This window comes from Rhizopus delemar, genomic scaffold (assembly GCF_000149305.1).
Source record: "Rhizopus delemar RA 99-880 supercont3.8 genomic scaffold, whole genome shotgun sequence".
Lineage (NCBI taxonomy): Eukaryota > Fungi > Mucoromycota > Mucoromycetes > Mucorales > Rhizopodaceae > Rhizopus > Rhizopus delemar.
Genome location: NW_027137834.1, coordinates 281,132 through 306,552, shown reverse-complemented (window position 1 = coordinate 306,552; position 25,421 = coordinate 281,132). Strand labels below are relative to the sequence as shown.

The 25,421-nt window shown below is 34.8% G+C and overlaps 10 protein-coding genes across 10 annotated transcripts; 3 read left to right on the top strand and 7 right to left on the bottom strand.

Moving 5' to 3' along the window:
- Positions 1–499: 499 nt before the first annotated feature.
- On the top strand, positions 500–6,259 carry RO3G_10349 (uncharacterized protein; the record flags this gene model as incomplete). Its single annotated transcript, XM_067664934.1, has 6 exons — positions 500–657; positions 752–873; positions 935–3,093; positions 3,162–3,362; positions 3,430–6,063; positions 6,212–6,259. The coding sequence occupies 6 exons, from the start codon at positions 500–502 to the stop codon at positions 6,257–6,259; spliced, it is 5,322 nt and encodes a 1,773-aa protein (XP_067521035.1).
- A 478-nt stretch (positions 6,260–6,737) lies between these two features.
- On the bottom strand, positions 6,738–9,379 carry RO3G_10348 (uncharacterized protein; the record flags this gene model as incomplete). Its single annotated transcript, XM_067664933.1, has 14 exons — positions 6,738–6,833; positions 6,883–7,031; positions 7,084–7,153; positions 7,420–7,594; positions 7,873–7,904; positions 7,976–8,096; positions 8,146–8,220; positions 8,272–8,325; positions 8,375–8,436; positions 8,511–8,531; positions 8,611–8,817; positions 8,873–8,910; positions 8,966–9,094; positions 9,151–9,379. The coding sequence occupies 14 exons, from the start codon at positions 9,377–9,379 to the stop codon at positions 6,738–6,740; spliced, it is 1,458 nt and encodes a 485-aa protein (XP_067521034.1).
- Positions 9,380–11,620: 2,241 nt separating this feature from the next.
- RO3G_10347 (uncharacterized protein) lies at positions 11,621–12,295 on the bottom strand (the record flags this gene model as incomplete). The annotated part of the gene is made up of 2 exons (XM_067664932.1): positions 11,621–12,086; positions 12,207–12,295. 2 exons carry the CDS (start codon positions 12,293–12,295, stop codon positions 11,621–11,623), a joined length of 555 nt encoding a protein of 184 aa, XP_067521033.1.
- An 825-nt stretch (positions 12,296–13,120) lies between these two features.
- On the bottom strand, positions 13,121–13,711 carry RO3G_10346 (uncharacterized protein; the record flags this gene model as incomplete). The annotated part of the gene is made up of 1 exon (XM_067664931.1): positions 13,121–13,711. One exon carries the CDS (start codon positions 13,709–13,711, stop codon positions 13,121–13,123), a length of 591 nt encoding a protein of 196 aa, XP_067521032.1.
- A 532-nt stretch (positions 13,712–14,243) lies between these two features.
- RO3G_10345 (uncharacterized protein) lies at positions 14,244–14,943 on the bottom strand (the record flags this gene model as incomplete). Its single annotated transcript, XM_067664930.1, has 4 exons — positions 14,244–14,291; positions 14,412–14,536; positions 14,596–14,779; positions 14,827–14,943. 4 exons carry the CDS (start codon positions 14,941–14,943, stop codon positions 14,244–14,246), a joined length of 474 nt encoding a protein of 157 aa, XP_067521031.1.
- Positions 14,944–16,202: 1,259 nt separating this feature from the next.
- Positions 16,203–16,445, bottom strand: RO3G_10344 (uncharacterized protein; the record flags this gene model as incomplete). The annotated part of the gene is made up of 2 exons (XM_067664929.1): positions 16,203–16,337; positions 16,392–16,445. The coding sequence occupies 2 exons, from the start codon at positions 16,443–16,445 to the stop codon at positions 16,203–16,205; spliced, it is 189 nt and encodes a 62-aa protein (XP_067521030.1).
- Positions 16,446–17,714: 1,269 nt separating this feature from the next.
- On the bottom strand, positions 17,715–18,478 carry RO3G_10343 (uncharacterized protein; the record flags this gene model as incomplete). Its single annotated transcript, XM_067664928.1, has 2 exons — positions 17,715–18,093; positions 18,150–18,478. The coding sequence occupies 2 exons, from the start codon at positions 18,476–18,478 to the stop codon at positions 17,715–17,717; spliced, it is 708 nt and encodes a 235-aa protein (XP_067521029.1).
- Positions 18,479–18,894: 416 nt separating this feature from the next.
- RO3G_10342 (uncharacterized protein) lies at positions 18,895–19,577 on the top strand (the record flags this gene model as incomplete). Its single annotated transcript, XM_067664927.1, has 4 exons — positions 18,895–18,897; positions 19,027–19,179; positions 19,227–19,339; positions 19,400–19,577. The coding sequence occupies 4 exons, from the start codon at positions 18,895–18,897 to the stop codon at positions 19,575–19,577; spliced, it is 447 nt and encodes a 148-aa protein (XP_067521028.1).
- Positions 19,578–21,208: 1,631 nt separating this feature from the next.
- RO3G_10341 (ATP-dependent RNA helicase HAS1) lies at positions 21,209–22,911 on the top strand (the record flags this gene model as incomplete). Its single annotated transcript, XM_067664926.1, has 4 exons — positions 21,209–21,347; positions 21,427–21,860; positions 21,920–22,657; positions 22,714–22,911. 4 exons carry the CDS (start codon positions 21,209–21,211, stop codon positions 22,909–22,911), a joined length of 1,509 nt encoding a protein of 502 aa, XP_067521027.1.
- Positions 22,912–23,928: 1,017 nt separating this feature from the next.
- On the bottom strand, positions 23,929–24,962 carry RO3G_10340 (uncharacterized protein; the record flags this gene model as incomplete). Its single annotated transcript, XM_067664925.1, has 5 exons — positions 23,929–24,113; positions 24,174–24,646; positions 24,701–24,726; positions 24,788–24,848; positions 24,925–24,962. The coding sequence occupies 5 exons, from the start codon at positions 24,960–24,962 to the stop codon at positions 23,929–23,931; spliced, it is 783 nt and encodes a 260-aa protein (XP_067521026.1).
- Positions 24,963–25,421: the final 459 nt, after the last annotated feature.

Sequence of the window (25,421 nt, the reverse complement as noted above, 5' to 3'; positions counted from 1 at the left end):
ATTACTTGGGTGAAAGCAAAAGATGTAGAAATTATGAGAAAAAGAGAGCAATTCAAAGATAGAACAGTTGAAAAGACAATAAAGAACTATAATTAGGCTAAATATGTAGCTATCTCATACACCCTTTGAATTGATTACTAATCATAGATTATGATAAGTTTTCATCACCCACGTCACTTACCCCCTTGGCGTGCATGAGAACAGTGAACAGTGGATTTTTGTAGGAAATCTTCTCTTCATGAATACAAAAGCTAGCTTTGAAGATTTGTACATGTCTAGGCTTAACTCGGGTGATAAAGGGAGCCACATATTTCAGAATCTTTCAAATACAACTACGCATCTTATCAACAAATAACGTATCAAATAGTTGAAGGATTACATTTCTTTTTTACTTCAAGGATCGTTTCTTTTATTTCTAAGCTATCACCATTGCTTTTATCTAACTTATCTTCTTTTATCGGCATTATAATTATTCCTTATTGAAAGAAAGCAGCATATAATGGCTGACACCAATAGCAAAGAAACAACAGTCGATCATCACGATGAAGATGAAGACTTTATTGATTGCGCCCCCAACTTTCCATCAAATGACAACGTAGAAAATGAGGATGTAAAGCCTCAAAAAGGCTTAGAAGAAATTCGCGCTTATTATACAAAGTAATACCAAAAAAAGTCGAATATACACTTCTTTTTTATTATTGTTCTTTGATAATTGATTAACACAACCTTTTCCTTTTAATTATTTAATTAGTACCGTAGAGGGCTCCAGCCATGACACAAATCCTGCTCCACATGGACAAATATATGAAGATGATTTAAAATTACCTTCACCTACACTAAGTATGAATGTACCTTTACATTCAACCTATAATGGTAAAGGTTCTCCAAGTGCTCACGCATGTCTACAAAGCAATATTAATATTTCTTTGATTAGAAAATGCTATAAAGGATGATCAACAAGCTAAAAAACAAAATGCATCTCCTTTTTCAGCAAAAAAAGTGGGGAACCCTTATAAACAAACACAAGGAAATTTATATGCGTTCTCGGCAAACTCATCTACCACATATCATCCCAACCAAGATACATTCGATGTTGACATCTTAGCCTCACTTGCAGATGGTGACGACGGAAGATATGCCAAATATGCATCATCTGCTGACTCTATGCTGGCTCTTCTTGCCAATACAAAATACAAAGGAAGCCAGATGTTAGGGCACAATGAAAGTCAAAGCTCAGTTGGTAGCGCTCACCCTATGACTTCGAGTATTCAAGGCTATGCCACGCAGGAATATCCTTACCCTTCATGGGGCCCTGAAGGCAACGTACCGATCAGCTTTAGAGAGTTGCAAAAAATATTTGATAATCTCGCGAAAAAATTTGGATTTCAAAAAGACAGCGTAAAGAACATGAGCCAGCACCTGATGGCCATGCTTGATTCTCGTGCATCTCGATTGATACCCCAAGTGGCCCTAGACAGTCTGCATGCTGACTACATAGGTGGTGATAACGCCAACTATAAAAAATGGTATTTTGCATCTCAGATGGATATTTATGATCAGACTGAGGAAGAAAAGAATGTGGCTAAAGATATTGGCGATGAGCATGAACTGCTCTTGAGACACGAGGAAAAATGGCTGCTGCGCATGCGAAACCTTTCAAATTCTGAAAAACTACAAGATTTGGCCCTCTATTTACTGTTATGGGGCGAAGCTGCACCGATACGTTATACACCTGAAGCCCTGTGCTTTATTTACAAAATGGCATCGGACTATTATCGTCACCACAGTAGTACAGAAAAACCCGATGTTCCTGAAGGAACCTACTTGGATACGATCATCAAACCCTTGTACCAGTTCTTTAGAGATCAAACATATGTTCTAAAAGAAAACAAGTACGTGAAAAGAGAAAGAGATCATGATAAAGTTATTGGATATGATGATGTCAATCAATTTTTTTGGCACCCAACTTTTTATGACCAAATCATTGTTTCAGAGACTGATAAAAACAGTACCTTGGGCAAACTTCCACCACACGAACGATACAATGCTCTAAAGGATGTCAATTGGGCAAAGACATTCAAAAAGACGTACAAAGAAAAGCGTACTTGGATGCATGCCTCTGTTAATTTTTCGAGAGTGTGGGTGATACATATCGTTACTTTTTGGTACTATATCACAGCAAACGCCTATTCATTGTATTTGGATCCAGATAAGGAGATTGCAAATCAAGAGGTATCTGTTCAAATATCCATTGTAGCTTTAGGTGGGATGGTTGCTTGTTTACTCGTCTTGATTGGTTCATGTGCTGAACTGGCCTATCTTCCTTTCTCTTGGAGCAGATCAAAACATCTTATCCGCCGAGTCACATTTCTACTGATCCTCATGGCCGTCAACACAGGCCCTAGTTTTTATTGTCTTTTCCTAGACCGTATCAGCGCGATATCGAAAACAGTCTCTGTCATACAGCTCTTGATCAGCGTTGGTACAACCTTATTCTTGGCTATTGTACCTCCTGCAAGGCTCTTTGAAAGAAAATCAAAACACACTAGAGAAGACCTTGCAAACGAGGTTTTTACTGCCAACTTTCCACCACTCAAAAGGATCGATCGAATCATGTCTGTTTGTCTTTGGCTTTGTGTCTTTACCTGTAAACTATTAGAATCCTATTTTTTCTTGGCTCTCTCTTTCAAGGATCCTTTAAAGGTCATCAGTAAGATGAATGTGACAAATTGTAACGATAAAATTATTGGAACCATGCTTTGTGATCAAATGCCTCGAATTACCATTGTCATCATGCTCTTGATGGATCTTGTTCTTTATTTCTTGGATACTTATTTGTGGTATATCATCTGGAACACTGCGTTCTCTGTTGCAAGATCCTTTTATCTTGGTATCTCTATTTGGACGCCTTGGAGGAATATCTTTTGTCGATTGCCTAAACGAATCTTTGTAAAACTATTAGCGACAACTGATATACAAGTGAACTATAAGCCAAAAGTACTGTGTTCTCAAATCTGGAATGCCATTGTTCTCACAATGTATCGCGAACATTTGATCACTGCGGATCATGCTCAGCGTATGATATATCAACAGGTAAAATGCATTTCTCAACAGGTCTGCCCTTTTTTTTGTGATGCTTATTTTATTTTTGATTAACCTAGGAAATAAATACAATGGATGGACAACGTAATCTTAGATCACCTACTTTTTTTGTCTCTCAAGAAGATACTTCATTCAAGACAGAGTACTTTCCTCAAGGAGGGGAAGCTGAAAGGCGTATTCACTTTTTTGCTCAAAGTTTGACAACACCCATGCCAGCTCCTCACCCAGTTCAATGCATGCCATTATTTACTGTATTAACTGTAAGTTTCTTTTTGATGTTTTTTCATTCGAATCTTTAGTCTTATCCTCCTTTTTTCTCCTCTGTAGCCTCACTATGGAGAAAAGATTCTTTTATCGCTTCGAGAAATCATTCGTGAAGAGGATAATAGCACTCGTGTAACATTATTAGAATACTTGAAGCAACTCCATCCAAATGAATGGGATAACTTTGTAAAAGACACCAAAATCTTGGCAAGTGGGGACGAAAAGAGCATTGGTACCTCGAGTACCTTGAATGAACCTACACATGATTCAGATCCAGACAACCGGACAAAAAAACTGCCAAAGAATGACGATTTACCTTTTTACTGTATCGGTTTCAAGACTTCCAAACCAGAATATACACTTCGAACACGTATCTGGGCTTCTCTAAGAGCACAGACCTTATATCGTACCGTTTCTGGTTTTATGAATTATAAAAAAGCAATCAAATTACTTTATCGGGTGGAGAACCCGGATAATATTCGAGTTTATCAAGATGACAAGGACAGATTGGAAAATGAGCTGGATGTATTGACACGATCCAAGTTCAAATTTATTGTGGCCATGCAACGGTACGCAAAGTTCAACAAGGCGGAAAATGAGGATGCCGAATTCTTGTTCAAGGCTTTCCCAGATCTTCAAGTGGCCTATATTGATGAAGAACCATCAGCAGAGGAAGGAGGTGAGGTGACTTATTATTCTGCACTAATCGATGGCCATGCACCTATTATGGAAAATGGCAAACGTAAGCCTTACTTTCGTGTACGGTTACCTGGTAACCCCATCTTGGGTGACGGCAAATCAGACAACCAAAATCACGCCATCATCTTTTATCGTGGCGAATTCTTGCAGTTGGTTGATGCCAATCAAGACAACTATCTGGAAGAGTGCTTAAAGATTCGTAATGTCCTTGGTGAATTTGAAGTACTTGAGCCCATTCAGGAGTCTCCTTATTCCCCAAGTTATCAAAAAAGCAATAGTTCTCCTGTGGCGATCGTCGGTGCTCGTGAATACATTTTTTCTGAAAACATTGGTATTCTTGGCGATGTTGCTGCTGGTAAAGAACAGACCTTTGGTACTCTCACACAAAGAATCATGGCCAAAAGCGGCGGTAAGCTTCATTATGGCCATCCAGATTTCCTTAACGCGATCTATATGAATACCCGAGGTGGTGTCTCTAAGGCACAAAAGGGCCTTCATTTGAACGAAGATATCTATGCAGGCATGAATTCATTTATAAGAGGTGGACGGATCAAACACACCGAGTACTTTCAGTGTGGTAAAGGTCGTGATCTTGGCTTTGGGTCCATCTTGAATTTTACAACAAAGATTGGTACGGGTATGGGTGAGCAGATGCTATCCCGTGAGTATTACTATATTGGCACGCAGTTACCCTTGGATCGTTTCTTGACCTTTTACTATGCTCATCCTGGCTTTCATCTGAACAATATCTTTATCATGTTGTCCGTACAAATGTTTATGTTGGCTGCATTATTTATCAGCGCAATGGGCGCCTCTCTCACTATCTGTGAATACAATGCAGATGCCCCCGAAGATGTTGCACTGACACCCGAAGGGTGTTATAATCTTGTGCCTATCTTTGACTGGGTAAAGCGTTGCATCTTATCAATTGTCGCTGTCTTTCTGGTTGCCTTCTTACCTCTGTTCTTGCAAGAATTGACCGAAAAGGGATTTTGGAGAAGCTTGACACGTATCGGAAAACACTTTGCCTCGCTGTCTCCACTGTTTGAAATCTTTGTGACACAGATCTATACCAATTCAGTGCTTGAGAACTTGGTTTATGGTGGAGCACGTTATATTGGTACCGGCCGTGGCTTTGCTACTTCACGTATTTCGTTTGCAACGCTCTACTCTCGCTTTACTGGACCTAGTATTTATGTAGGCGCGCGGAATTTCCTGATCATGTTATTCGCATCCTTGGCTTACTGGATTCCACATCTTATCTACTTTTGGTTTACTGTGGTGGCCTTGATCGTATCCCCTTTTGTTTTTAATCCAAATCAATTTGCTCCGGTCGACTTTTTGGTAGACTATCGAGAGTTCATTCGATGGATGTCTCGGGGCAACTCAAAACCACATGCCAATTCATGGATTAGCCATACTCGGTCTGCTCGAGCTCGTATTACAGGATACAAGCGTAGCAAGTCAACTGAAGCCACGAGCGGAATTGCAGATATGCCACGAGCTAGTATGGCAGCCATGATCATCTCTGAGATCATTTTCCCTTTAATTTATGCTATTCTTTGTACGATACCTTATGCATTCACCAAGGGATTTGATGCGACCGATCCTACTTTACCCTCCACAGGACCCAGTGGCCTCCTTCGTATTGGCGTAATTGCCTTGGCTCCTGTCCTGATGAATGTTGCTGGTCTGGCCATGTTTTTTGCCATGTCAGTTGGTATCGGGTGTGTTCTTAGTTCTGTGGGTAAACAAGTTTGGGCTCGGTCATGGGCCGCCTTGGCTCATGGATGGTCCGTAATGAATTTGATCATTATATTCGAAGTCTTTTTTGTACTTGAAGAGTGGAACTTAACAAATGTTGTATTGGGTGTGGTTGCTATCAGTAGTATTCAACGTTTTGTCCTCAAGCTCTTGACTGTGCTTTGTCTTACGCGTGAGTTTAAGCATGACGAAGCTAATCGAGGTTGGTGGACGGGTAAATGGTATGGTCGTGGGGTAAGTTGTCTATTTTGGTTTTTGATTTTCCTTTCTCATTCATTTTTTTTTCTTTCTTTCTTTTGTGGATACACAGCTAGGATGGCATGGTAGGTTATTGTTTACGAGTTACTTGAACAAATCAAAAGCTAATACAATATTTATATAGCAATTTCTCAACCAGCCCGTGAGTTTGTTTGTAAAATTATCGAAATGACCGAATTTGCCACGGATTTCCTTCTTGCTCATCTCATTTTGTTCTTCCTTTCCATCTTCATATTAATTCCATACATCAATACTGTTCATTCACTCATGTTATTCTGGTTAAGGCCCTCTAAGCAAATTCGTGCTCATATCTGGACCGCCAAGCAAAGCAAAGAACGTAAAAGAGCAGCGATCTGCTATGGTATTTTGTTTTATAGTATATTCTTGCTTTTTGTGATACTTGTCGCTGCACCCTTGGTTTTGGGAAAGTCTTTGCTTTCTGGGTTTATTCCAAAAACGCTCCCTCTCTAAGAAAAACATTTTTATATTTTTTTAATTACATATCGTTCAAAAATAAAATCTATGTCAACAGAAACAACCTATATGATTGATTAATTTTACGTTGCTATTGCTAGAGTATGATGGATTAAAATCCCGATAATCGAACTTTTTATTTTGATTTTTATATAAAAAGTATTTTTTGTTTTGCATCAAACTGTATTATCTTTATAATGATAGGGAATGGGTTGATTATAAGACGGTCTGTTGAGTATATTTGAATGGTAAGCTGGCTCACATCTTGCATACTACAAAAAATCAACAAGTGCACGTTTGTTTGCATAAATATTTTTTTACCATGTGTTGCTGTGTACGCATTTTGTGTGCGTGTATTTTATAACTTAGATGAACATGAATAGAGTTTCGTCTGATTTTGGTTGGTGATGGCTTGTGAGGAGCCTTTGCTATAATGCTGGGTGGTCTAAATGCTTTTGGTTGATAAGGTGCTACGTGATGATTTATAATTTAATATTAAGCAAAGATAAACTTTTACTGTACCTTGAAATCGTCTTTGAGGAGAATCATATAAACTATGTCCAGTCGAAAGAGAAATGTAAGGTGTAACGTTCTATATGCAAAACAAAAGAAATTTTAAATAAGGTTTTTTTTTTTTTTTTTTGAAAAAAAAAAAAAAAGAGAGATGTAACTGGTTACAGTTGTTTCAGTATCTAAACACAAAAGTAAGAGAGTGAATAACAAATAAATAAAGGAGAGGATGAATGTCTATTACTGTTACCTATTAAATTTCTAATAGACATAGAATGGCTTCTTGTTGGCTGAAATAATAATAAAAAAATTAATTATAAAACGAAATTATATATTTTTTATTATTACTTTTTCAACAGTCGATGTTGGTTGTATTTTATTAGCATGTTTAGCAAGAGCTACTAAAATTGAACCAGCCTCTTGGTCTTCTGCATCCATGGGTTGCAAATTTCTACTGTCCGAATTGGAGGATGAACAATACTCATTAATATTTTCTCTAAGTTGATTTGCCATACTGAACACCCTTATAGAATGCAACAAAAAAAAAGAAAAGAAAAAGAAAAAGAAAGAAATGCAGAAAAAAAAAAGGGGAATACAAAACAAAGAGAACAATGTGTATGTGTGACACTATTTTTTTTTTTTTTACTTGTAACATAGCACTTTCTTTTTTTTTTAGGGGTGGAGTAAAATGCCATAGCTATAATTACATAGGATGACTATTAAATGGAGTGAGTGACTGAGAGGGATAATAAAATATGAAGCTTACCAATAACAGTGCACCTTCCAGCCAATTTGACCTACCATCTTGTATCAAATAGTTCACAATAAGTACACTTGTGAAAAGTATTACAGTTTCGAAATTTTCAAAGTATAAACTCAGTGGTTGATCAATCATCCAACCTACCAACACGAGCACAGGGGTGACTAATAAACCAATTTGAAGTGAAGAGGAGACAGCGATACCAATACACAAGTTCATTTTATCTTTCATAGCAAATGTGACTGAGCTAACATGTTCAGCGGCACTACCCTTTTTTTTTAGCTTCCTTAAATTATTACATCATATTCACTTACTTTCCTACAATGGGTAATAAGATAATACCAACAAAGGTTTCATTAATACCCCATTTCTCTACTACACCTTCAATACTATTACACAAGATTAGTATTCCATAAAAAGATATACAAACAAGGACTTACGCTCCAACAAGATATTCCGCATGTAAAGAGACAATACATGCAACAGCCAATAATCTAATATAAAGTCATTAGCAAAGAGTATCACTTTTGGACTATAAATTACAATCCAATAAAAAATCCAAGAGTGGTTGTAGGTACTTCATCTTCATCAACTTCATCTTCATACTAAAAAAAAAGTATGTTTTTAAAAATCAGCATTTTTTTTATCCTTCCTCCTTCCCCTCCTTTTTTCTTATTACCAAATGATTATGTGTCTTGAGCTATTGAATCGTGTTATTTATATAAACATTGAAATATACACATGAAACTTGCCTGAAATAACAAATACAAAACATAAACAATCAATAGAACGATTGATGTTCCGTGACTCAAATCAAGAATACCATGAGTAGGACTGTCTTTAGGTATCGTACTAGAGAATGCAGCAGGTATCAGTAAAGATAAAGTAGTCAAAGCCAAGAGAGAGCAAGATGTCTGTGCGGCTGTCTGATTAAAGTTTTGCTCAGAGCGTGTGATGCCGCCCAAGAAGAAGCAAAAGCCAAGCACCTATTTTTCTTGTGTAAGTAATAATGATAGTCATAATAGCAATAACGATATTTACTAATAGAATATTGGATATAATAGATCCAAGGATAGAAGCTATATTTTATACAGTATTAGAATGTCTTAAAGAAAAAGAATACATGTAGCTTACCTTGAACAACACGAATCAATCCTTCTTTTAAAGCAATTATGCCCAAGATTAATTCGACTGCATTACCAAATGTTGCATTTAATAATGCGCCAATAGTAGAACCAGATCTTAATGCAATTTCTTCGGTTGCTGTATCAAACAGTGTTAAATAAAAAAAAAAGGATATACTTTAAATATGTTTATACCAAATCCTAATAGTTTTGCTAATGGAATAATAGCAATAAAATTCAACGTAAAGACAGTTGTATCTGAAGATTTTATAAAAGTGGAAAAAGCAATAGCAATAGGAACAAATATCAACAAGTAATTAATAAAAGATGATTTCATAGTAACTTTGAATGAACTCCATAAAGTAGGTGGCCTTTCGTGAGATTGTTCACCCAACAAAGGTGCATTTTCATTTGAATTGGTCATTTTTAAATGAGAAAGAAAAGTAAAGCAAAAAAAAACATGCAGTTTTTTATATATTTTTTTTTCTTTGGATTTTTCTGACGTTTCTTTGTTTTGTATTTCGAATCAAAATATTAAGCTTTTGGGGGTGTCGTATTTTTTTTGTCCTCTAAAATTCGCATGAAATTTGTTTTTAGTGTAGCGAATTAAATCATTTCGAAATTTACTTGTTAAAAGGACTTTTAAACGTGCACACTAAAGCATTGTATGTCAAAAAGAAATCTCTAAAGTCTGTTTTCACGTGGTGCAAAAAACAAACAAACAAACAAACACAAGGATGTTTGTTATTATTTACAGAGTAAAATATACGCGATGAAACATTCAAATTTAAACAGAATGGAAGATGCAATCAGTCGTTTACTATCCTTTTATATTTCTTACGTAAACAAATTAACTTGTATTGCACTTTATCCTTTCTATTTTTACTGTTCATCTTTCAAACATGGCAACTTAGTAATAGGATTACATCTATTCTATTTCTTTAAATTGGCTTTGACTAACTGTACAACCTTCAGAATACTTTACTTTAGAGATGAATGTGTATATCTGCAATGATGTACATTCAATTTATTAAACAAGTTATCTTTTAATTACCTTTAGAATGTGTGTGATCTCTTTTGATTAAGCTTCTCTTTTTTATCTTCTTCCAGTCAACATTTCATTTTTGTATACGTTCATATTCAAAGCATATCAAGTATGAAAACACGTATTCCTTTTTCCCTTTTTAATCATTTTTTAAAAAGGAAATCTATCAGTGATACACACATTCTGAGTTTATTTAAAGTGAAATGTTTATAATCAACCCATTTTAGATACCTTAAGCAAATCATTTGCCTTATGAATTGCCTTTTCTTTCATGTTATTAATCTTTCATATTAAAGTTACGCCTTTCAATTTATTTTATGAATAATTTAATTAAAGATAAAAAGTGCCCATTACCTTCCTATTTAATAACCCTGATATTCAAGTAATGCTTTCATTTTATATTAAACAACATTACAGATACTCGTGGTTAAATAATAAACCCAAAATCTATTAATAGTCCTCCTATTAAACTAAAGGGGTCTTTTACATACACTTGGCGTAATACACAGAAAACAGTGACAAAGAGCGGTTTTACGCACAGGTTTTGCGATTTAAAAAATTGTACTTTGTTTTAAACATTCAACTTATGGTTTTGCACCAGCTCAATCTGATGTGTTTTCATTGTATATCAGTAAAAGCAATATTTATTTAAATAGGTTATTTTTCTAAACACTTTTGAAAAGTTTCCAAAGAGTGTTGATTAATGTTTAAAAGAACTGATACAGGGACTTGCTGGCAAGCTTCACTTACTCTGAAGTCCTCAACGTCACTAAACTAACTTTGCTTAACCTTCCCTTTTATATCAACGGGCGGCTTTATTACAATCATTCTACTCTCAATTGGTCAACTTTAGAAAATCATTTGATCACTTTTTTTGACTAATAATCTGTTCAAATGCTTGAACAAAAAGTAACTACCTTAGAAAGCATGACTATTAAATTTTTTAAATGATTAAAGTGAGATACCTTAGTAAAGAAAAAAAAAAAAAGAGAGACGTCCTCCTTCTTTATATAATATTGATTCAATCGGTTCAAATTCTTTGTGCAATTGACCTTTTTCATAACAAAGCTTATTTCTACAGTAACGACCTGATAAAATATGAATAATTTATGCCTACATACTTTTACTGACAACAAATGCTGTCAACTTCATCAATCAGCATTTTTTAATCCATCTTTGTTCAATTAAGCGCTCCTGAGTATACTAATGAGCCTTTGTCTAATATCCCAGCTTGCAGACGACCATGTCAATTGGATCAAAATTCAGACTCATGTCTATAAGAGAATGTTACTGTTGTTTTCCATATGTCTAAAGAGGCATTGAAGGCTTGTTTGTTGTCAAGGAGATGCATTACTTCTTATGTGAGCACATTAAAACAAAAGCCGTAAAGAAGCAACCAAGTCGTCAGTATTGGAAGACTACCTTTTGGTGAGGCATCTGAATCAAATAAAGTAACTATTTTTAAAAAAAAGAAGAGTAACAAAAAAGCCTTCCAACAAGTCTTTTAAGTTGTTCAAGACTTGTGGATGCTGCAATAGATGGTTGTTTAAAGAGATCCAAAATAAGGGAATGCACAATTGTATAAACTAATAGTCACGATAGATAAACATGACAGGAACCTTAAATTTTATTGAACAATTGAAATTCCATTACAAGTGATGACTCAAACAAAAGCTTGGAGTCTTGCTGGAAAAAATTCATAGATCCTGACAATGACCAGAGAGTGCCATTGAGAACACAACGCCAGTGAAATCTCCAGAGTGATAAAAAGATAAATCTTAAAGGGCGAATATAATCTGGGCAAACTGTATACCGATTCTTAGGAGAAGAAAGCGTTGCAAGAGCGGACCACACAGAGGTTGATTCAGGAAATTGATCTGTCAGACAAAACAAAGATAGCGCGGAGGACCAGAACTGCCACTTCAGCGGACACCCTATCACAAAATAAAATGCGTCTTCAACATCACTATGACAGATACGGCATACAGTCGAAGTACATGAGGTAACGTTTCTCTGATGAAGTGTGGATGCCACGGGCAGACTATTAAAAACCGCACATTGGTGCTGAGGCACTGTAAAACCAGTCCTTTGAAAATAAAAAAAAAAACATCGCTTTTTGACAAGATAAACTTTGTTGAGTTTTAATATTTGCAAATAAAACAAAATATTGCAAGTATTCGTATAAACTACTCACTTTCTACTTTACCTCCTCCCAAGTGGAAACAGTTTTGGTCTTTGAAGATCCTTCCTGAAGCTAGAACAATTTGGTTCCGTTTCATATACAACAAGCTTCATTGTAACGCATCTATATCTCGGTTTGATCCTACTGTCCCTACTACTTGTAGCTTATGCCATGATCCACTGGAAGACATTAACCACCTGTTGATTCATTGTCCATTCAAATGATCCGCATGGCACGGAGTCCTATCTCGATTTGCACCTTATCTCGAGTTTCATCCCGAAGATGTTGAAAGCATTTTAAGAAACTTAAGTCGTTTTGACTTTGTAGATAATACACGATTACTGAGGATCTGTTCACACGCTCTACTATACATCTGGCGAGCACACTGGCGTTATGTTTTCGATGGAACCCCATTTTTACCACAACAAATTGTTTCAACCACTTTTGACAAACTTCGACATCATAGTCTACATTAAAGCATACCACTCAATATGACGTGTGGCTTTCATTTCTTTTATTAAATAACTTTCAATAAAATAATATTACAAAAAAAAAAGTATTCGTATAAAGTACAGTTTACAACTTACAGTGCTTGAAAAGGGACATGTGTTTCTATGACAATCTCTCACTTTCTTACCAGTCCACCTTTGACTTATTCCCACGTCAATAACTTTAATTTTTTAGTTTTGAGTAAGCTTGTTTTGTACTTGTGGTGGAACTTGAGGGACATAGAAGGTGTTTTTAGTAAAACTGTAGATGTTTCGTGTCTTTAAGAATATCACTTATCCTCACTGATAATTTAAATAAAAATCAAAGTTTGACAAACAAAAAATAATCTATACTAAAAATAGTGACAGAAACATGTCACATATTATCCGAAACGAGCTCATGAGATAATATACATGAAATTCTTTTTTATAGTTTATTAATCATATAATTCAAGACTGCACACGAGATAACACAAGCGATTGACTATTCTTTTTAGTAAACCACAAATACATTTCACCTATTGACTGAGAATCCTCTAGATAAGCGTCAATCAAACGTTCTGGCAATCGAATGAATTCAGTCACCAAGTTGTGTTTAGCCTCCAATTCCTTTTCAAACTCATCGCCATCCTTTGGTAAATCATCAAAATCCCAAGCCATCAATTTCTTGACGACCTTGTTTCGTTCTGGGTCACCTCCACTTTCGTCTACACCATGCTCTATCATCCAACGTACTGTCTTTTCCCAACCCTCGGCAGGCAGCAATCGAATCTCTAGATCCCAATCACTGACAGCCTTATGGAGCACATCCTTGGCATCCTTCATCGTCTTCTTTCTTACCTCGGCTAAATCCATTTGTTCATATCCCTGGACAGTGACATCCCAGCGACTTGGAGGACCAAATTCCAACACAGTATTCTCGATCAAACCCAATTCATACAATCTGGCAGCCGATCTGAGCGCAGGCACCTCAAATCCTTCGACATCAATCTTGAGGAAATGAACAGGTTGACGGAGGAGAAGGCCTTTGGGGTCGACCATATTTGATATTTCTTTATCCAAATGGCTCTCTACAAGCTTCACATAATCTGGCCCTAATGCATTCAACCCCACCAAAGGCCGATCGACTCCGAACAGACGATCCAAGGCGGGTAAACTGTCGAGTCGAATGGTGTGTGTGGTGATGGTAGCATGAGGTGAGTTATAATCCAGGGACCCAATACCGCCATCATTTATTTCGAATTTCGTCATTCCGAGTTTTTTGAATTGATCCAAGACAGCAAAGGGTAATATGCGTAATCGACTTGATACTCCGTTTAACCTGGATGCCATATTAATAATACCTAAACTACATTAATTTGTCTTTTTTTTTTCCATAACTGTATGATTTACTTTGTAAATGAGTTTGAGGTTCAAATGCAATGGTGTGAGCACCACTTGAGCCAGCAATAAGTGAAAACAATCCATGGTTTGAACCTTTTATTTTTTTTTGAATCAGCATCTTTTCTTTTCTGTCTTTTCTTATTTACCGGCATCCACCATGAGAAGAGGTACGTTTCTCTTTGGGTCTCTTCTATGCACCCGTAAAATCCATTTCATCAGAGTATAGATTCGATGTTCTCTGTGATAATGATTTTTAACGTCAATATAATTGCCATTAGATACGATCAATACATCTGGCTTAGTATTTAACTAGTTTCTCCTTTAGTCCGATTATTTATATAAATAATTAACAACTTACTACGCCCACTTGCCAAAGTTCATCCTGTGTAGCATATGCTAATCCATTTCCAGTTAATCTAAATGTCGTATTGTCCGCTGTGGGAGCAAGCGTATGAAGATCCTGGCTGGAAGCTTCGTGTGAATCTATTTTTGGAACAGGTTATAAATTGTATTTTAATTTACAAAAAAAAAAAAAAAAATACCAGGATAATGCGTCACAGGTTCATGCAATGGTTGAGAGTTCACTGTAACATAATCGGTCAATACAGCCTCTGGAATAACAGGTACAATGGGTTGGGGAGGTGGCATCATGGGTGGGGGTGGTGGAGGTGGTGGAGGTGGCATAGGAGGAAAGGCTTCATTTGGCAGGTTTTCAAATTGTTCTTCCTAATAAATAAAATGAATAAAGGCAATTTTATTTGATAAAGCCTTACAGTAGGGCAATCATCTTTACAAGCCAAATTTTTAAAGTATGTTGATCTCCAGTAAACAACATTGAGCGTTAGAAATATAAATATAAATACAAGGCTCCAAGTTCTCCAAGACCTCATGTTGAATTAAAATAGAAACAAGAGAAAGAAAATAAATAAAACAAAAAAAAAAGGTTTTTTATAGCCCCTAAAAGTTAATTTGTTTTACGGATAGCTGCATTTATGCCATAATCGTTGTACCTATCTTTACATTACACCTGTCTTTACATTGCGCCTTTCCTCTACCTCCTCCCCCCCTTTTTTTTTGGTTCTAATCAAGAATGGGTTAAAATAAATTGACTGATCTTATTTTCTCTTTTAAAATTCTTAAGCACATACATGATAGCTTCCTTTAATCATCATCTCATACTGATTAGGCCAAAAGGAGAAAGTAATAAAATAAGTGAATGATTCATTTCGAGGCTATTTTCTAAGCCAACCCATTGGCTTTCATGTGTTCATTAACCATACAAAATGCAGCTGTTTCGCTTTTAAGTCAAGTATTTCTAGAGCGTTTTGACTGAGTTTAAAATGGTTTTGCTTTTTTAGAATCAGGTTCTAGAAAAAATTGAGTGTTTGGTGAATTGTGAGAAACTGTAAAATGGTATGCGCAATTCGTTATTGGACTTTGATTTTTGCTAAATACAAAAGGCTCCTTGTAAACGTGATCTTTCACATATGCAACATTGCAATGTCTGTATTTTGTAGAACAATGCCATGTACCAATTTATCGTTTACAAAGGAAATAATCTTTTATTTATAGGCACATTGTTGTCTATTTATGTCATTTTCCACATTGGCAACCCTTTCACGATTTGTTGAAGAATTGTATCCACTGACTTCCTTCGATTTCTTCATGTATTCACAAGCATTGTCGATGAAAAACATACAATTACAATCAATCCACTCTAAGCTATTGCTTAGGAAAAGGTTGAATGATTGTTTGGTGAAATTTAAAGTGTCCTTGTACCATATGAAGAGGACACAATTGTTACTACAGTTATTTAATTTTTCATTTGATCTAACCAGATATCGATTCACAGTTGGTTATAGGGGAGATATTTATATATTCTTATTTCATATTATTGTGGGTTTACTTTATTAAAATTAAAGATGTAGTAAAAAGTTTGTCTGTAGAGAGTTGTACAATAAGATCAGCAAAGTTGGCATTATTTCAGATAATCATGTATAAGCTTCAGCAACTCTTTTTATAAAACCTTAAAAATAAAAAATAAGGATAAAAACAAATACTTTCAGTAGCAAATTTATTTATAGTCAAAGGAGATCTTTGTAAACCAATTTTAAATCAAAGTATTTCTATTAAATCCGTTAGCCTTTGTTTATGACAAAAACAAACAAACATAGGATTTTGATATGCCTTGAGTCTGTTCTACATCCGACATTACTCTTGTCTTTGGCAGGTCAACATTATTGTGGTGGTTTTGCACTGGGCTAGCTTGCTTTTCAATGTTCAACTATTTTAGAGAAAGTTAATAAATATGGATTGAAGTGATATTGTTTCATCCTACCACCAAAGTATTGATGGCGAACAAAGTGCCATTAAACTTTGACAATTCAAACATATCTTTTGGAAACACCAGACCCAACTTCTGTACAGAAACATAGAATCCAATAATCATGCAAGATCACGAAATCAACTCTGAAGCCAATAACCGACCGTTCACCACGATAAAGTAGCCTTTTCTGTTTTGTGCTTGATAGGGTCACAGTTCCTCCTTTCTTCAATTGAATACAACTATTCATGCTAACAAAATGTTTGAAAATTGGATACTAAACATCAAAAGTATCTTGTTCAGAGACTGTCGTATTCATCTTGATGATTTCCCTAATGTCATATGAGGTCACTCAAAAAACTCTCAAGCTAATAACTTGCACTGTCTATCGTAGATATCCCTTGTGCTATCCAGAGTAAATAGTTTACACAATTTATACCTTACTACCTTGGATTTTAAGCCACATCGTTAATACTGTCTTTGAGAATGTGGTCAATGACAGCATCTATTGGACCAAAGTTGACTTCAGCGATCCTTCAACTGCCTTCTTTGGTAGCTGCAACTGTGATTCATGAAGAATATTATTTCTCAATTAAGAGTATCAGTTGAATGGATGATTCAGACCCACCAGTCATGTCCAGAAGGACACTAGCCGAAGAGTGTTCTGCTCTCCATACTTTAGAATGAATAACTTTGTTTTGCTTAGAGTTGTGAGAGTCATAGTCTAAAGTAGCATGTATGGGAGATGTTCGCTTCCTGGCCGCTACTTGAGCTCAGGACATATGGTTTAACTTGATGGAAGGCTCTGATGCCTGTGATTGACTGTGCTGATCCACTGGTTAGATGCTTTGTCGAAAAGAATCAGGGAATGACTGTATTAAAGCATTTATTTTAGTTTCGCGTAATCCACCAAATTAAAATTCAAAAAAAGCATAAACTTCTTTGTAAAACTTAAAGTGTGCTTAAGAAAACCTTGATTTGAAAGTGGAAGGATTGAATGTTCAAGCATGATTAGCTGTAAAAAAAAAGATAGGATTTATATGCATATTCGATATTTTATGAGAAATGGTACCAATGTGTTTAATATTACAAAAGTAATCTACTGTAGACTTCTTTCTCATACCTGATCGAATTTGCTACATTTGAACTGGAAACAAAAGATTTATACCTTACAAACAAAAAAAAAAAAAAAAAAAAAAAAAAAAAAAAAAAAAAAAAAAAAAAAAAAAAAAAAAAAAAAAAAAAATAAAGAATTTAAGAAATTTATTCAATTATAGTTCATGTACTGTTGCTTTTTAAAAGTAGGATTATTTTTAAAAATTAGATAAACACAGTTACTTATTTTGGTTTGTATTCTTCAACCATTTTATCCCAAACAACTTTTTCTTTTGCCAAATTGACAATACCATCTGAATCGGTATAGAGCATGAAGTAAGCCGTGAAGGGTTTATTGATCACCGTTCCCTTGATCGTACACTCTTCTGCTGGAGGAGGGGTACCATCAAGCGTGTTGAGACGTACAATGTATTTGGCATGAGACATGTAACCATCCACTGTGCTTTTAGAAACACTCACAAGATGATCATCTAAATGATGAGCTCGGATTCTTTCAGCAAGTCCCTTATCCATTGAAGTGGTAGCCATGGGTCTAGAAGAACCAGCCCAAGATCCATCTGGGTAATAATACATAACTGCAACAGTGTCCAAAGGATTAGACCTTTTTTTTACATAAAGTAAGTTTAAAATATTGAAAGAGTATTTAAGCTTTTTTACATTTGATTTTCACCGTTTAAAGGAGCAATGGACAATTGACCTATTTCAGTTCCAAATACATCATAAGGAGCTTGTCTATCCTTCGTAGGATAAAGAAAGGCGTGTGTTTGAACACTGTACCAGTGCTGAAACCCCTTCTTTTCTGGGTTGCATTGATAGATACGGTTTCCTTTGGCATAGAATACGTCATATAAGTCATGGCCAGCTGGTGGTATAAGCTTGTCTTTTACATGAATTTGAGTGGGGGCATTAGAACCAAGCTCAGGCAAGAGGTCAGCCAAGACGGATTGTAATGTAACCAAGGCAATAGTTGTTGCAAAGAATTTCATTGTTATAATTACTCTCTTTTTCTTATTTTCAAATAGCTTATTTATATAAAATTTTTAACATTCTTCACATACAAGCTTAATTATGCGCATTTTTTATGCAGTGCCTTTCAGTTCAGCTTTGAATATGAAAACAAGGGTAATTTGGCTGTGTAACGTCGTACGAGAACTTGCTTACTGAAGCTGCACTTTTTTTTTTAGCAAAAAGAAAACAAAAGGTTTTTTTTTGATCTTTTATAAAAGAAGTTTTCATCCGCTCTTTCACTTTATGATTCCTTTATATTCCAATTTTCATCAAAGAAAAAAAATCCAAAAAAGGCAAAAAAAAGGGTAAGTAAATATATAAATATAAAATTAATTAGCAGTAATTGAACTTTTTTTTTTTTTTCTTTCTTTTTTTCTATAAAACAAAACTCATAATGGTAAGTGACCCTTTCCTCTTCCGCTTCTTTTCCTATATGATATTTATATATAAAAAGCATATCATAAAGCTTTCACAAATATTCATCTCTTGAGATTCCTTTATTTTTAACACAATACTTATAATATAGAGTGATCAACTTTCACAAGAACAAATAGCTGAATATCGTGAAGCATTTCAACTGTTTGATAAAAATGGAGATGGTAGTATTAGTGCTACCGAACTTGGCATCGTTCTTCGTTCTTTCGGTATGAATCCTAGTGAAGCCGAACTTCAAGACATGGTATAAATAACTACAATACTTTTTTTTTCTATGCTAACCAGTCGTAGGTAAATGATGTTGATGTAGATGGGAATGGTCATATTGATTTTAGTGAATTCCTCAGCCTTGTAAAGAACTTGAAGACTGATAATGATGCAGATGATCTTCAAGAAGCATTCAAGTAAGTTTTTTTTTATTGACTGGATAGCAATGGGTTATTGAGTGAGATGGTTTATAATAGAGTCTTTGACGCAGATGGAAATGGAGTCATTGATCGTGATGAATTACTTAAAGTTATGTCATCACTAAACGAGAGCTTAACAGAAGAGGAATTGGATGCTATGGTTAGAGAAGCAGATAGCAACGGTGATGGAAAAATCAGTTTTGAAGAGTTTAAGGCAATGATGGGAGGAAGATAAAGAAGTTGTTTGAGTGCATTGTATAAAACTTAATTCAATATCCTTTTTGTAATATTCACATTCAATAAATTTTTTAAACCTTATCGCAAGCGATAATAACAAAAAAGATCGTGTGTTGTAATGAATCATGTATCTAAACAAGTAAGGAGAGCAATTAATAGGGGAGAACAATATGGTTTAAGTATTCATTTATATTATATACAAAATAGGATATATGCCAACATACAAATTGTTAAGTAATATAATTTCAGCACACACTTTTTATTTAAAACCGAATTTTGTGATCTCAGGAAGGTGCTTTGCTGAAAACAAGAAAAAAAAAAAAAAAAAAAACGATCTGATTAAGACAAGTACTATAAAGTTTCTATTTGACCTATAAATTTGTTTGGTGTTATCCCAAGAAAAGTTGCATGATAAATAAGCTTGTTTTTTTCTAGTAAGTCACAAATTTCAGCCGTCTGATTCTCAAGACTCTTTATCTCTTTAAAAAGACCAAACGATATTTGTACTCTAAATAATCGGTGTGTTTTCTATCACAAATGATTTCTTTACATAAACAATTTTATTATTACAATTAGGAATTTTCCTTTAAAAAATGCCATATATTCCCACCATCTAAGGAATGACTTCATTAACGAATATCCATTTTTCTCCATCCTTTTTTCTTAGCTAGCATTTATTATTCATAACTCATCATATAGATACATCTTGGATGTTCACCAAATTTGTTGCTTATCAAACAGCATAATAACCACATGCCTGTCTTTAGCTTGATTCCATTTTTAGCTCTCCTTTTTTTTATATCATTGATCTATGCCTTTAATTTGATATCTGATGAAACAGGATAAGTAGTCTGCAATTGATTCTCTTCGCATTGCAGCCCATGTTTGCCCAGATTATTAGTGAAAAAGTTGCAATAAGTCTTTTAAAAGAAATGATGTTCTTTGAAATAGCCCAAGTTATCCAAAGTTTGATTATTTTGACTCCCTATGTCTCGTCTACTGAGACTGGCTCATTGATGAGTAGAATTTAAAATACTCCAAGCCTCTAACGTAACAAAAGAAACATTCATGAGCAATAAAAGGTTTAGAGAAGGCAAATTTTTCAATGCATACTTAAATAACAACCATCGAATTATAAGACAATCAGCTTTATGCTTGTAAACATTACAGGACAATCAATAGCAAGTAGTACTGGTAATCTTGCGCTCTTGATTGCTTGAGTTTCATGAAAAATCCTGCATTTTAGAATCGACTTCCATAAAAACCTACAATTTGAAAACTTTGCAAAGCCTTTATGCCTTGGCAATATCGCAGACAAACTTTTACTGAATTAATAATCAATTACTTGTCTATTGTCAATCAAGCGATTTATAATCATTGAAACGAATATTATTTTCTTTCGCATGTCTGCAAAATCTTTTTTGTTTTATCACCAAGCAATGGTTATTAAATCAAGCTTTGAAAATAAAAAGTGCCAATGAGGCATTTGTTTTACAATGTAATTGAACTTTTAACATGTTTACTTGATTGTTTTGCATGAATAAAAGAAAAGTCACATTACCAAGCCACACTAATTTATTTCTTTGAATTTCTGTAGATTTATTTTTTTTTTTATCCAGTAAATTTGTAATGGCAACAGCAGTTGAAAACAAAAAGCGTAAACGCTCTCACGCAGAGAAGAGAGAAAAGAAGAAGCTTCAGATAGCTAAAGGAGAAACCAAACCTGTGACTAAAGAGGAAGAAAATGCAGTAAAAGAATCTGAAAAAGGTATTAAAAAAAAAGAAAGGGGAAGGAGGAGATCTAGATCTGTTGAAGGAAAAGGGTACTAAAGTCATTTGCTATATAGCTGAAGAAAAAGTTAACCTTGAATTTGAAAGTTTGGACTGTAATGATGATATCAAGAAGGCTATCAAAGAAATGGGCTTTACTCAAATGACCGAAGTTCAAGCAAAGACTATCCCTGCTCTTTTGGAAGGCAAAGATGTATTAGGAGCAGCAAAGACTGGATCTGGAAAGACATTGGCTTTCTTAATTCCTGCTATTGAACTTTTAGTCCGTCAAAAGTTCAAATCAAGACATGGTACAGGTATTGTTGTTGTGTCTCCTACTCGTGAACTAGCTATCCAAATCTATGGGGTTGTTGAAGAACTTTGTAAATATGTTCAAATTTCGCATGGTATTGTTATCGGTGGTGCAAACAGAAAAGCTGAATCTGACAAGTTAATGAAGGGTGTCAATTTACTTGTCGCTACACCAGGTAGACTTTTGGATCATTTACAGGTAAATAAAGGGTGATGAAAAGAGGTACATAAATACAATATTTAACAATACTCTTATAGAACACACAAGGATTCATTTTCAATAGATTACAAGCACTTGTGATTGATGAAGCAGATCGTATATTAGAGATTGGATTTGAAGAAGAAATGAAACAAATCCTCAAGATATTACCTACAGAACGTCAAAGCATGCTCTTCTCGGCAACACAAACGAATAAGGTCTCAGATCTTGCAAAGCTTTCTTTGAAGGGAGATCCAGTTTATATCAACGTTGACGAACAAAAAGACACCTCGACAGCAGATGGATTAGAACAAGGATTTGTGACAGTAGATGGAGACAAGCGTTTCTTATTACTCTTTACCTTTTTGCGAAAGAATCAAAAGAAGAAAGTGATTGTATTCTTTTCTAGTTGTAATGCCGTGAAATACTACTCTGAATTATTAAACTATATTGATGTTCCCGTCATGGAATTACACGGTCGTCAAAAGCAGCAAAAACGTACTACAACATTTTTCGACTTTTGTAATGCAGAGAAGGGTATCTTGTTATGTACAGATGTAGCGGCTAGAGGTTTAGATATTCCTGATGTCGACTGGATCGTTCAATTTGATCCTCCTGATGATCCTCGTGATTATATTCACCGTGTTGGACGTACCGCTCGTGCCGGAGGTAAAGGAAGAAGTCTGCTTTTCTTGTTACCAACAGAGACTGGGTTTTTGAAATACTTGAAAGAGGCCAAGGTTCCTTTGAATGAATATCAATTCCCTACTAGTAAAATTGCCAATGTACAAAGCCAGGTAAATAATAGAGAAATATATTTACTAAATTTTGATTACTAATAATCCATTGGTAGCTTGAACAACTAATTGAAAAGAACTTTTACCTCAACCAATCCGCTCGTGATGCCTTTAGATCTTACTTGCAATCTTATGCAACCTACCATTTAAAATCAATTTTTGATGTCAATAAGCTTGATCTTGCCAAAATAGCAAAATCTTTTGGTTTTAAAGTACCACCGAAAGTTAACTTGGCTATTTCTGCTGCTAAATAATCATTATTACATAAATACAAAACGAAATAAATTTTGCTTTTACAAATCTCTCTTCAAATGTTTGCTTCTAGAATACAAAATATAAGAAGGGAGAGGATATCATACATTCTACTGATTAATATTATTTTTTCGCGTGGCAAATCCAACGGTGTATTTTTCCTATGATTTCTTTTCAGTTGGATTAACTTTATTGGCATTTAAAAATGTTGCCCTTTTTTCTTCTTTGTTTGATATATCTTTTTTCTCTTTACTTGTCAAGATCAGCTATTGAAAGTGTAAAGGGGCGAGAGTAACTATAAATATTAAAGCTGAGAATTACTCCCTTTTTGGAATAAGGTTAATTTATAAACATCAAATAAAAAAGAGCAAGGCGTTTTTCACGGCTAAAATCCATTTTATCCGATGACATGTTGGCAGCGCTTCCTTTTTCAAAGTATTTGGTGCATGAAAATATGAAACGGCACTAATTTTTTATTTAATAAGAATTCTTTGTTTCCTTGCATGAATGTTGACTGGAAGAAATACAGTTGAAAACGAGATGAGTAAATACAGCTGTGCTTTATTTTTAATATCACGGCGATCATGAAAAAATGCATATTGCGTAGTTACGCGTTGTACAGCAAGCAAATAATGTACAGTGAATTGGACTAGTAATAAACAAAGCAGAATACAATATTTCCTATTGAAGCTTACAGAATTATTTGCTCACATTGATTTATAATTTTTGTCTGGCTTATTAAACTATGCGTTTATTGACAGTGAACTCAAGTCTTTTTAATGTTATAAAAAGATGTAAAGATGTTTAGCAAATAAGAAAGATAATCACTACCGATAGTTGCTACGTTCAGTGCCACCTATTTTTTTCTTCTCTCAAAAATAAAATAGAACATTTTATGTAGCTTTAATAAGTGAGTGGAATGTAAATATATTCAAAATAAACTTAACAGACAGCAACAATCAATTTTGTAATACTGCATACAGGTCAAAAGCAAAAGAAACTTTTTATCAAAAATATATTTATAATTTGCCCAAGCGACTGGCACCATCAAGACGAATGATTTCACCACTCAAGAATCCGTTTTCAATAATGTGACAAGCGAGCATAGAGAATTCGGCAGGACGACCCATACGCTCAGGGAAGATGGAGTCCTTGATAATTTTTGCTCTAGCGGCATCATTTAATGCTGCACTCATGTTTGTTTCTATTCCAAAAAAAAAGCTTTAGAAAAGAACAAGGACATTATATATTAATTTAAGCATACCAAAGATACCAGGTGCAATAGTCATTACACGAATTCCAGTTGGAGCAAGGTCACGACTCATAGGTAAAGTCATTGAGGCAACACCGCCCTTGGATGCAGAATAAGCAATTTGTCCGGTTTGTCCATCTTGATAAGCAACAGAAGCTGTGTTAATAATCACACCACGCTCACCATCTTCGGTATAAGGGTCTTGGTTGGCCATCACTTGGGCTACTTGCTTGCAGACATTGAAGGTTCCGATCAAATTCACACGGACAGTAAATTCAAACAAGTCTACTGTCATTGTGTGTGCGGATTTTCCACGACGAGCAATCTTGGCAGCAGTTGCAACGCCACCACAGTTAATGACACCAGCAACACGACCAAATTTCTCGATTGTCTTTTGAAGAGCAGCCTTTACATCCTCTTCAGAGCTTACATCTACTTTCCCTGCAGCAAATGCACTAGGGCTTAATTCCTTTGCAAGTTCTTCACTATCTGACCGAATTAGAAAACTCAAGCAGTGTAAACAATAAAAGCTCACTTACGCTCCTTCATCATTTAAATCAAAAATCTATGCAATAGAATATCTTTTCTTAGCTATTATACATTTTATTTATTTATTTATAATTTACTGCAACATTAGCTCCACGTTGAATGAGTTCGCGAACAGTAGCTTCACCAAGACCACTGGCTCTTTTTTTTTTTATAGAATTTAGTAATGAGACAAGTTTATAATTTTTTTTTCTCTCTATCTCTCTATTACTATTACCCTCCTGTGACAATAAAAGTATTTCCTTTGATTTGCATCTTACAAGTATTTAAATAAATAAAAAGAAAAAAAAAAGTAAAGCGCCTGTAATATAAAGTAATGGATATATGCTGACAAAAATGTTACACAGGAAGCATATGTGTCTTATGTCAACGTACTGAAATTAAATTTACATCCAGGAAAATCCTATTTTTTGCTATATTCTGTAATCTATGAGAAATCTCCTAACAACGTCAAGCTTGATTTTTTTGCAGTATGTTTACACACCCCCGCCCCCTTTTCACAGCATTGGCCTGTGTAAATGAATTATTGTTATTATGCATGTTTTATCAGTTCAATTTCTTTCCTTTCTTGCCCCCTTCTCTTTATACTTTTTTTTTATCTATCAAACTGTTGTATATACAATTATATGCGTTTGAAGACTGACCCCTTTAAACAATAGTTGAAATTGTACCATTTATATAAAAACCCATTTTTAAAAAAAAAGCTTTTCTTTT